General features: G+C 43.0%; 1 protein-coding gene across 1 annotated transcript; it reads left to right on the top strand.

The window, feature by feature from the left end:
* Window positions 1-540: 540 nt before the first annotated feature.
* LOC311054545 (uncharacterized protein) lies at window positions 541-3,859 on the top strand (the record flags this gene model as incomplete). Its single annotated transcript, XM_084070556.1, has 8 exons — window positions 541-654; window positions 760-885; window positions 1,207-1,254; window positions 1,404-1,504; window positions 1,639-1,767; window positions 2,063-2,158; window positions 2,385-2,585; window positions 3,750-3,859. The coding sequence occupies exons 3-8, from the start codon at window positions 1,250-1,252 to the stop codon at window positions 3,857-3,859; spliced, it is 642 nt and encodes a 213-aa protein (XP_083926682.1). The 5' UTR covers window positions 541-654; window positions 760-885; window positions 1,207-1,249.
* Window positions 3,860-12,087: the final 8,228 nt, after the last annotated feature.

Below are 12,087 nucleotides of genomic sequence, written 5' to 3'. Positions count from 1 at the left end.
GAGATGAAGCAGGGACCCCCTCTATATTGTATAAAATTGTGTTTCAGATTCAACTTTTTTTGTTTACTTGGTCTGCTCTTTTTCCCTCTTTGCCAAAAATAGCTGATCTACAAGCTCACAACGCCTTGCAGCGTGAGGCGTTGTGAGCTTGTAGATCTGCTATTTTTGGCTAAAGTTCTCCTCAGAAAAGGGATGCTAAGGTTCAAGTGGTTAAGGTAAAATAAATAATCATATCACACAAAGATTTGGCGGACCCCCTGTAGTAATTCTGAGGACCCCCTAGGGGTCCCGGACCCCCTGTTGAAGACCCCTGCTTAAGTTAAATTAACACAGAGTTTAGTCTGCACACTTTTTACTGTTTTTTTTACTGTTTTAAAGCATTGCAAATACGGAGACTATATGGAGGTCATGTTTTAGTTTAACAGTCTATTGTTATGTGGAAAGCAACAGACAAACACTGTTAACATGCAAACCATATATGTCAAATTATCTTTAGGTGAAGTTCTCACAGCTACACAATGGATGCTGAGCATTGAGGTCGGTCGTTGTGGCTCCACAGATCAACTTCCTGGCTGGAATGGCAGCTTTTCCAGTTATTACAACTTTGGTGTACCAGGAGGAGCACGCCTGTTACACACTGGAATTCATTCAAAGGTAACTTTCTGCTTTAAGTAGAACCATCATGTGTAACTCGAATGATGTGCTCTCTTGTAGAACGGCTGTGAGTGCACCTTTTCCATTTGTGTTTTGTGATTTCAGATGTTTCGTTGGGATCAACCCATTGGCGGTGGCACCAAACCACAAAGCTGCTCAGCCAGAAAAGTGGGTTTGTCCTCCTGTCTCCTCCCTCCTGAAGCAATTGATGGACTTCGATTGGCTTTGAGTGTAAGTTATGTGCAAAACATTTGGACCATTCTCTTCCCAATATATGAATGACATTGTCATGGTCATATTTTAGTAGAGTTTTATTACTTATTTCGTTTTTTTTAGATCTCTATCTCAGGCTCTGATTTTAGGAGTTGTTCAGAAGTAAAGAAGTGGTCAGAACACTGTCTTAAGGGGTTTTCTTAAGGGGTTTTCTATCTAAAATCCACAATGCATTGCATAAAGGCATAGCTATTTTTTAAAGATCTTTGACAGACTACAAACTAAGGTTACTTTTCTATGTCTCTGCAACCTTGTGATACCTTTTACCCCGATCTACAGCCATACCCTCCAGCCTCTTCTACACAGGCCTGCTGACCTGTTGATGAGGTATGTTTTCTTTAGATTTAACCCATTTAGACCTACAAGCTCGTAGCACAGCACTCGGTGCTGCGCTATCTATGAGCTTGTATAGTAGCCTATAGTTTTGATGATTTTTGACCAAGTACAATTAAGGGCCTTTTCTCTTTTCTGCACAGCCGTATGCAGCTACATATATGGACTTGGATCAGTGGAACCAAGAAAGTAACACCCAGTGTACTGCAACCTCCATCTCCGTCCAGTGATGCTCCAGTAGAAGGTGTGGTTCCTCAGCTAAGTGTCAGCAGACTTGCACTGTTGTCCTTCAAATTCAGGATTCATAGATGAGTTTTTTTTCTACTTTTTTTTTTAAACTTTTCTTTACAGTTTTTGACGTGCTTTCAATCTTTCTAGGTCAACCAAATCCATCTGACCAGAGCATACCAGAGGGTCAAGGGTGGCAGCCTTGCGACTCTTGTCGGTCTGAGGTGGAGAAGCTCCAGCTCCTGTTGAGGAGGATAACCACTGTGCTCTCCAGTATCAGTAAGTTGTATTGCCTGTAATGTTGCAGTTTTCAGTTGTCTGCTAATTTCTTTGTCTCACTTGAAACTTTACTTTATCCTGTACCTCTTTTGTGAGTTCTCTGACATGACTGGAAAACTTTGGTATCCCAAAATAAAACTGTTTTCTATTTACTGGGAAATCGACCCCTGCTACTGAACAAATACTCATCAATGACTGCTATCAGAATATACTGTAGAGCTATATAGAACAGTACTCAATCTTATTGTTTTACAAATACACTCAGTAGACTCAGATTTGTTTGTCTTTGTTCTAGGCTCTGAGCAACTAGACGCACTGAAGGGTTTTATCACCCTGGTCGGTGACCTAGAGTCTGGAGTGTCCAGTCTCGGGCAGCAGGAGCTATATCCAGGTATGGATGTATACGTTTGCCATACATTTCACACTGAACCTGACGTTCTTGGTAGCGAGTGATCCGTGTTGTGAGCTGCAACTAGATAGTGACGTTTTCAGAAGGTCACAGTTGTCTGTTTTCATGGTGCACTGAGCGCAGAAAGGGGTCAATGTAGCTGAGCCTTACAAGTGCAAAACTGATGTCTTAAAATGCAGTTTGTTAATTGCTCGCTCTCTATTCACAGGCTGTGGACAGTTGATTTCCTCTGTGCAGCTGGCAGCCATACACCAGCGTGCCAGGAAGGACTGCAAGAGGCTATTCCACGCGTTGTTCGAGGTGTTCTTCACCCATGAGGAGTGCCGCAATGCCGTCGTATACGGAAAGCATGGTGTCATCCCAGAGGGGAAGAACAAACTGGATGAGGCGAAGAGGGATGCACTGTTCAGTAAGTATTTGTCACACCACTAGTTCCTCAGAGTAGTGTTATAGATGGCCAGTCAGTGGAGTTGGTAACCACTTATAGATATCTTGGGACCATAATCGACAATCGTCTGAAATTCGATTCCAATACTGAAATTGTTTGCAAGAAAGGCCAGCAGTGCCTTTTCTGTTTAAGGAAGTTAGCCAGGTTTCAGGTAAACAAATCAATGATATAGAGCCTTCATTGAATCTGTCATCTACTTTGCTGCCATTTGCTGGTATGGTAATCTAGGTATTAGACAGAAAAATGCCCTTAAAGGAGAATTCCAAACTAAAAGGCTTTCTTACCTTTCTTTGTAGTTGTTAAGTACACACCAAAGAGGTCCAGGTGTTATTTTGTGCAAAAGCTCCTTATTGGCTATTTCCCCTACCATGAGCCCTAAATGAATTGCATTGAATGGGGCTATGGGGTGTTGTGCTAATTCGCTTATTTCTTTTGCTCAAAATTATTATTATTTTTGTATATATTCTCTTTTCATAATGTAAATAATATCCCAAGCGGCACACTTTACTACTTATTTTGATGGAAATAAGCGAATTAGCACAACACCCCATAGCCCCATTCAATTCCCATTCCATTCAATGCAATTCATTGAGGGCCTATGGTAGGGGAAATGGGCAGTAAGGAGTTTTTGCACAAAAAAACACCTGGACCTCTTTGGTGGGGACGTAACAACTACAAAGAAAGGTAAGAAAGCATTCTAGCATGGAATTCTCCTTTAAGGGAGCTAGAAAGATTGTGGGGGGTATCTTGTGACAATGTATACACATGTCTGTCTTACTGTATTGTGTTTTTAGGGCTTTTATTATCTGCTGTAAAAGGCCCAGCTTGGGACATATAAATATACTTGATCCTTGACAAATCTTGGTTTTGTAAATTATATTCTCAATTTATGATGTCACCAATACATTATCATTGGGCAATTTGGCTGCCTTTGTGCAGTAAAGAAATGCAGGTTCCAACATGTTGCGCTGGTGGGACGTACAGTACACTCTGAACCAGGTTGGCCTCATTTGTGGCTATGCTGTGCTCAGTCTGTAGAGAGTCATATAGTCTTTAAATGTATATATTTAACCGGGGGAAACCCATGTTGACTGACTTGTGTCATGTCATCTTCTCTGTCTGCAGACTACGTCTTGCGGTGTTCTTCTCTGGCATCATGGACCAATGTTTTCACTGCAGAGGGCTTGAAGAAAGCCATGACCAATAAGTGCCGAAGCCGTGCTGCAAAGGACTAGGTACTCCCCAGTGTTTTTGGCAGCAGATTTTTGTCCACTAGTCCCTTCCTAACATTTTAGTCTAGTTATTTGTTGACGAAATTGTCAATACATTTAGTCGTCATAGCTTTTATTTAGTTTGTCAGTGGAAAAAGGTAGAACATTTTTCGTCTTAGTTTTAGTCGACGAACAACACTATGTTAAAAAAAAATGCACTGTTTTGGTTGTGGCCATTTGTTTATTACACATGCAAAATGTTAAACATGATGCACTTTTGCACTTAAAGGACCACTTTTCAACCGGCTTTCATAAAATTGGTCCTCACTAATGTTGATGATAAAATACTACCCTTTTTTTCCTACTCGGTCTGTCTCATAGGAGGGCAGTTCAGAAACCTGTCCACCAGTGACATCATCAATGTTGAATTCAAGCTAATAGAAACTGTAACTTACTATTCATAATAATATTTGTGAAAAGTTGCAATGCAATAATGGAAGCCATCGTTCTCACGATAATACAAATCTAAATGTGTTTTAAAAATATCTTGTTTAATAAAAAAAAACGGCCAAACGATGATGTCACTGGTGGATGGGTTTCTGAACTACCCACGTACAGCCCTCCTATGAGACACAGACAGAGTAGAAAAAAATGGTAGTATTTTATCATGAACATTAGTGAGTACTAATTGTATGAAAAGTGGTGAAGTGGTCCTTTCAACTTTTATGTAAATTTTGATGCCAATACATTTTTTTTTATATGCTGTTAAAGCTGCCTGCTATGTTTGTTCATTAATAAAACATCAATGATGAGTAACTAACTGTCTGTCTATTCTCTTGGGTCTGTGTCCTTCCTGGGTTTTGGCATTTCCAAAAGCCTGGCAGGGGAAAAGGAGTGTTAACCATGTCCCGGAGCTTAATTTAATTTAAATCTATATTATATCTATATAATTTATATATTTTGTTTTTATCCAGCTGTTTGCCACTTTAAAAGCCATAATGTTTCATGTTTGCATATTATAACTTGTTTAAATAAAGTGTTAAAGTTCTACATTTGGGTTTCTATTGGATTTGATTAATGTGTACATGTAAAACAAACTTATCACCTATTTCACCTATTTTATAGGTGATATAGGTATCATATAATTATGTTTCATTGCATATATGTAGATATAGGTACATACAGGTCATATATGTACCTATATGTTACATACAGGTCATATGTACCTATATGTTACATACATAAAATTGGCACCTTTCCTATATGTATATGCACATATATGTACATATATGCACATATATATATATATATATACATATATGCACATATATGTACATATACATATAGGAAAGGTGCCAATTTTATGTATGCGGTCCTATATTACAAACATATATGACGCATATAGGTTCTTTCCATGTGGGTTGTAACTGTACTTATTGGCTATTGTTTCCTTGTATTTACATAATGGATGTTTTACTCCATTACACCTAGTTGTTATATTGGATTGTTGTGTTATCATTGTCTTTGCTGAACATGTCCCATCAATTCACGTATTGTGAGTGACAAATAAAAGCTTCTCGATTGATTCTTGGTTTTATTTCCCCTCCTTTTTTCTTGTATTCTACATGTCCTGCTACCATTTACATGTAAAATGAACAACTATCCCTGTCCTCATGTGTGAGTCTCTCTCTCTATGTCCTCTTGTTATTCATTTCTCTATGGAAACCTCATTTGCACATGATTGCGTCAAATTCCTTCAACAGAACCAGGTAACCACACAGGCACACACACACACACACACACACACACACACACACACACACACACACACACACACACACACACACACACACACACACACACACACACACACACACACACACACACACACATTCTTATATTGAGGGCACGGCCCATTGTCTATGTTGCAATGGAGCTTCGGTGCTTCTTGTTAAGAAGTTACTCACGTGGATCAGTACCTGCAGAAAAGTGCTGCGTTTCCTAATCATTCTCGTCTTGATTGAGAAAGGTTGTGGCTTGCAAAAAGAGAGAGAGAGAGAGAGATTTATATCCAAAGTTTAAGGTTGTTATTTTTGCCAAAGTATATATTTTGCCAAAGTACCCCAATTTGTATTTTTTTTCCTGTAATTTTACGAGTTATGAGATCTCCGGCTTTGAGATCTCAAGTTTAAAGCAGCACTATGTAACTTTCCTCTTCTACCCCGGATTTGAACTTGTTTCCTGCTTAATTGCTGACATTTTTACCATAGGTAATAGAGTCAAATATGGCTACCGTGCATAGAGCCCAGGTCAAAATTTGAGTCAGATCCTGTGTCTAGGTGAAACATGACTTTTGATACAATCTAAATGTCTCAATAGAAGAGCAGGGAGACAAAATACAACCATCCCAATTGTGTAAGTTATATTGTATTAACATACCCTACCATACAGATTGGACAAAATGACATTCATTCATTTAAAAAGTGACATAGTGAGGCTTCAAATTTGTCAGCCTTTTACACATAGTGGTGGAAAATTGTACTCTAATTTATTACGTGTGATCAGCCAGAATTCAACTGGTGAACAGGCACAATAGACACCCGGGATGCATTGATATGCCAGATCTGACCAGGTTCATATACATATATGAGTATGAGAAAGAAGGTTGAAGCCAATTACTATTATTGCTTTATATATGTATGCCTTCTGACTTTGTGTATATTCCTGATTGCTGCTATAGATACATAGATACAATTGGAGATGGCAGTCGAGCGGAGCGGTCGCATTTTCGTTCGCTCCCTAGCACAAAAGAAACAACGTCTGCTTCGACTGGAAAGGATCCTAAAGGCCAGCGACTTTTTCTTGCTGTGCTACACGGCAATACTACAGGGATTAATTCTCATCGAGTCCCAGGAGGTACTATTGCCAAGGAATACAAACTCCAATGGAACCTTACAGAACGACGCTAAAACGTTGTTTTTCAAAGCACTGAGCACACGGAAAGCGGCTTGTTCACGGAGGAAACAACCAACCCAGATCGACGGAGCGGAACGGTAAGGAAGATCATCTCTCTGAGTTTGTTGCTATCCGGTGGTATTCACCCAAATCCAGGGCCTACCACTGTGAGTTCAACGTTAACGGGAGCTTCGTATAGTACTAGCTTCTATAGCGATGGTCGCAACACAGCGTGCAGCACACACTTCGGCGGAGAACAACAACAACATCAAACCGAACCCCCCAGTCGATCATCACACAACGGCGTTTGGTCTCAGACCCACTCACCAGACAAGGAAGTGCCCCAGTCGAAGACTGGAGAAACGAGAATGGATTATTTGTCCCGGCTAGCGACGGAGATGAAGGCACGGTTCACTGGATACACACTCGCAAACAGACCCCCGTCGACGTCACAGAGGATTCCCTCGACACGCCGACGCAGAGAGGATTTCCCCATGCAACACGGGAGACCAAAACAAACACAGGGTGTCCCACCGAGTGGAATGCTGGGAAACGGAGTTTTTCCCCCTGCTTTCTCAATGGATACAGCTCGTCGTTCACAAGGTTTCCCTTTGTGGGGAAGGCTTGTAAGCAGAGACGTTTTTCTCCCTGTTTTGCAAGGAGGACAACTACAATGTGTCCCACCGAGAGGAATGCTGGGAAACGGAGTCCTTTTCCCTGCTTTGTCAATGGACCCAGGTCGTCATTTACACAGTTTTCCTTTGTGGGGAAGGCTTGTAAACAGGGATTTTTTTCCCCCTGTTTATCACACCATGGCGCCAGCACAGAACTTCTGCTTCACCCCTCCCCCACCCCCCACTGCCCTGCTGCAATCACAAAGACCCCACCCCCCTCCCCCGATCACACCTCCACTCCCCCCCTACCCAACCTCCCCCCACCCCCAACACATCCACCACAGCAGGACAGAGGAAGGTCTGGCAGTCCCCACTGCAGAGACCACGAAACCAGTGGAACAGGTTTTAACCCAAACCCCCCTACCCCACCACCCATCAGCGACTCCAGACCCCCCCCACCCACCCACTCCTCCCCCACCCACCTTTGAAGCTACAGGAACAAAGCTCAAGGATCCTGACTTTTTCCAGACTGAACAGATGGACACGATGTTCTCCAAAAAAGGTCTACACATCATTCACCTGAATGTGAATAGCCTCAAAAACTCCTCAAAGATGTCTGAACTAAGATCTATGTTTGGAAATGGCAAGGTAGGGATTCTCTCTTTTTCAGAGACAAAACTGGATGACTCAGTAGACGACTCTGAAATTGAGATAATAGGCTACAATGTCATTAGGAAAGACAGAAATCTTTGTGGAGGGGGGGTATGCATTTATGTGAGTGATTTAAAAAGTGACATAGTGAGGCTTCAAATTTGTCAGCCTTTTACACATAGTGGTGGAAAATTGTACTCTAATTTATTACGTGTGATCAGCCAGAATTCAACTGGTGAACAGGCACAATAGACACCCGGGATGCATTGATATGCCAGATCTGACCAGGTTCATATACATATATGAGTATGAGAAAGAAGGTTGAAGCCAATTACTATTATTGCTTTATATATGTATGCCTTCTGACTTTGTGTATATTCCTGATTGCTGCTATAGATACATAGATACAATTGGAGATGGCAGTCGAGCGGAGCGGTCGCATTTTCGTTCGCTCCCTAGCACAAAAGAAACAACGTCTGCTTCGACTGGAAAGGATCCTAAAGGCCAGCGACTTTTTCTTGCTGTGCTACACGGCAATACTACAGGGATTAATTCTCATCGAGTCCCAGGAGGTACTATTGCCAAGGAATACAAACTCCAATGGAACCTTACAGAACGACGCTAAAACGTTGTTTTTCAAAGCACTGAGCACACGGAAAGCGGCTTGTTCACGGAGGAAACAACCAACCCAGATCGACGGAGCGGAACGGTAAGGAAGATCATCTCTCTGAGTTTGTTGCTATCCGGTGGTATTCACCCAAATCCAGGGCCTACCACTGTGAGTTCAACGTTAACGGGAGCTTCGTATAGTACTAGCTTCTATAGCGATGGTCGCAACACAGCGTGCAGCACACACTTCGGCGGAGAACAACAACAACATCAAACCGAACCCCCCAGTCGATCATCACACAACGGCGTTTGGTCTCAGACCCACTCACCAGACAAGGAAGTGCCCCAGTCGAAGACTGGAGAAACGAGAATGGATTATTTGTCCCGGCTAGCGACGGAGATGAAGGCACGGTTCACTGGATACACACTCGCAAACAGACCCCCGTCGACGTCACAGAGGATTCCCTCGACACGCCGACGCAGAGAGGATTTCCCCATGCAACACGGGAGACCAAAACAAACACAGGGTGTCCCACCGAGTGGAATGCTGGGAAACGGAGTTTTTCCCCCTGCTTTCTCAATGGATACAGCTCGTCGTTCACAAGGTTTCCCTTTGTGGGGAAGGCTTGTAAGCAGAGACGTTTTTCTCCCTGTTTTGCAAGGAGGACAACTACAATGTGTCCCACCGAGAGGAATGCTGGGAAACGGAGTCCTTTTCCCTGCTTTGTCAATGGACCCAGGTCGTCATTTACACAGTTTTCCTTTGTGGGGAAGGCTTGTAAACAGGGATTTTTTTCCCCCTGTTTATCACACCATGGCGCCAGCACAGAACTTCTGCTTCACCCCTCCCCCACCCCCCACTGCCCTGCTGCAATCACAAAGACCCCACCCCCCTCCCCCGATCACACCTCCACTCCCCCCCTACCCAACCTCCCCCCACCCCCAACACATCCACCACAGCAGGACAGAGGAAGGTCTGGCAGTCCCCACTGCAGAGACCACGAAACCAGTGGAACAGGTTTTAACCCAAACCCCCCTACCCCACCACCCATCAGCGACTCCAGACCCCCCCCACCCACCCACTCCTCCCCCACCCACCTTTGAAGCTACAGGAACAAAGCTCAAGGATCCTGACTTTTTCCAGACTGAACAGATGGACACGATGTTCTCCAAAAAAGGTCTACACATCATTCACCTGAATGTGAATAGCCTCAAAAACTCCTCAAAGATGTCTGAACTAAGATCTATGTTTGGAAATGGCAAGGTAGGGATTCTCTCTTTTTCAGAGACAAAACTGGATGACTCAGTAGACGACTCTGAAATTGAGATAATAGGCTACAATGTCATTAGGAAAGACAGAAATCTTTGTGGAGGGGGGGTATGCATTTATGTGAGATCTGACATAATTTTCAATGTGTACCCAAATTTGGAGAACAACTCCACGGAATCGGTCTGGATAAAGATCATCTATCCTCACGCTAAACCCCTGATAATTGGCGCAATCTACAGGCCCCCAGATCAAAATGATTTTTATGATTTAATTGAGGAGCACATGTCAATCATTGGCGACTACAATACCGATGTACTTCGGAAAGACGCCGCCATATTTAAATCTTTCAGAAAATTCTGTGACATGCATAGCCTCACCCAAATGATAAAAAATATCACGAGGGTAGGCCCCACTTCTCAAACCATCATTGACCTCATTTTGACATCAGACCAGTCAAGGATTCCTTTAAGCGGGGTCATTGAGTGCAGTCTAAGCGACCATAACATCATTTTCTGCACGCGTAAGATTCACAGATCTGTAGTTGACTGTCATAGCACGGTCGGCTGCAGGGCTGTGAAAACTTACTCATCAGAGGCGCTCACAACAGCCCTTGAGAAAATTGATTGGTCAAATGTACTCAGTGGCTCCTCGGCCGAGGAGTCTTGGACTGGTTTCAAAACTGCTTTTGTGTCTGTTATTGATAGCCTAGCGCCCAAGAAGGTGGTGAGAGTCAGAGCCCGTACACAACCCTGGATGAAGGGAGACATCCTAAATGCCATCAATCTCAGAAACAAATTGTACTCTGAGTTCAGGAAATGCAAAAATTTGCAACTACTTGAAAGATGCAGAAATCAACGAAATGTAGTAAACAAATTGGTCAAAACTGCCAAAAAGAATTTCTTAAATGAAAGCATTGAGGCAAACAAAAGCCACCCACAAAAGCTGTGGGAAGCGCTACAGAAATTGGGCTGCAACAACAAAATTCAAACCAAAACTACAAACATCTGCATTATTTCAAGTGGCGTGCTCATTACTGACAAGCAAGCGGTAGCGAACTGTTTTAACAGCTTTTTTTACCACCATTGCAACCCAGTTGGTAAACAAACTTCCTCAGCATTCAGGTTTGTACGGCTCTGACCACATCCATGCTTACTATGACAAACTAGGGGCTAAAAAAGACTCATTCTCATTCAAACCAGTAAATGTTGATGATGTGCAGAAAAAACTTTTAGCCCTCCAGCCGAACAAGGCCACCGGCCTTGACAATATCCCCACCAGATTCCTCAGAGACGCAGCTACTGCTATTGCCCCCATAGTAGCCCAAATCACAAACCTATCCATCAGCCAGTGTCACGTCCCACAGGATTTCAAATTGGCAAGAGTTATCCCTCTGCATAAAAAAGGAAGCAAATTAGAACCTGGCAACTATAGGCCTGTTTCCATCCTTTGTTCCATCTCAAAGGTTGTAGAGCGAATAATTCAAGAACAAATCAACAGCTACCTCAGCGAGCATAAACTGTTGTTTGAATTCCAATCGGGCTTCAGAACCTCCCATTCCACTGACACATGCCTGCTGTATTTGACCGACTACATCAAACGTGAGGTAGACGCGGGCAAATACTGCGGCATGGTCATGTTGGACCTCCAAAAAGCGTTCGACACTGTAAACCATTCAATTTTACTTGATAAGCTGAGGGCGATTGGTTTCGACTGCACATCACTAAACTGGATGAGATCCTACCTGGAGGGAAGAGAACAAGTGGTTGACATCAACGGAACCATGTCCTCTTCCCTCCCGGTGAGCTGTGGGGTTCCTCAGGGCAGCATTCTAGGGCCGTTACTGTTCCTTTTATACATTAACGACATGAATGCTGCCTGTAACTGCAAATTGTTCCTGTTCGCTGATGACTCGGCACTCCTGATCTCGGGAGAGGACAAGCTGCAAGTTGAGGAGGCGCTCAGCTCCGAACTCTCAAAAATCCGTACTTGGCTTACTGATAACAAACTGTCACTACACCTTGGGAAAACTGAATCCATTCTCTTTGGGACCAAACATTCCCTCAGACAGATGGATGTAAATGATTTCAAGGTCAAAGTCGATGGCACAATTATCTCTAGCAAAGAAGAGATTACCTATTTGGGTTGTATTCTCG

The sequence above is a fragment of the Gymnoscopelus microlampas genome (genome assembly GCF_963454915.1).
Source record: "Gymnoscopelus microlampas genome assembly, chromosome: 11".
Classification (NCBI taxonomy): domain Eukaryota; kingdom Metazoa; phylum Chordata; class Actinopteri; order Myctophiformes; family Myctophidae; genus Gymnoscopelus; species Gymnoscopelus microlampas.
The sequence above is the reverse complement of the archived record's forward strand: the minus strand, read 5'-3'. Positions and strand labels throughout refer to the sequence as shown.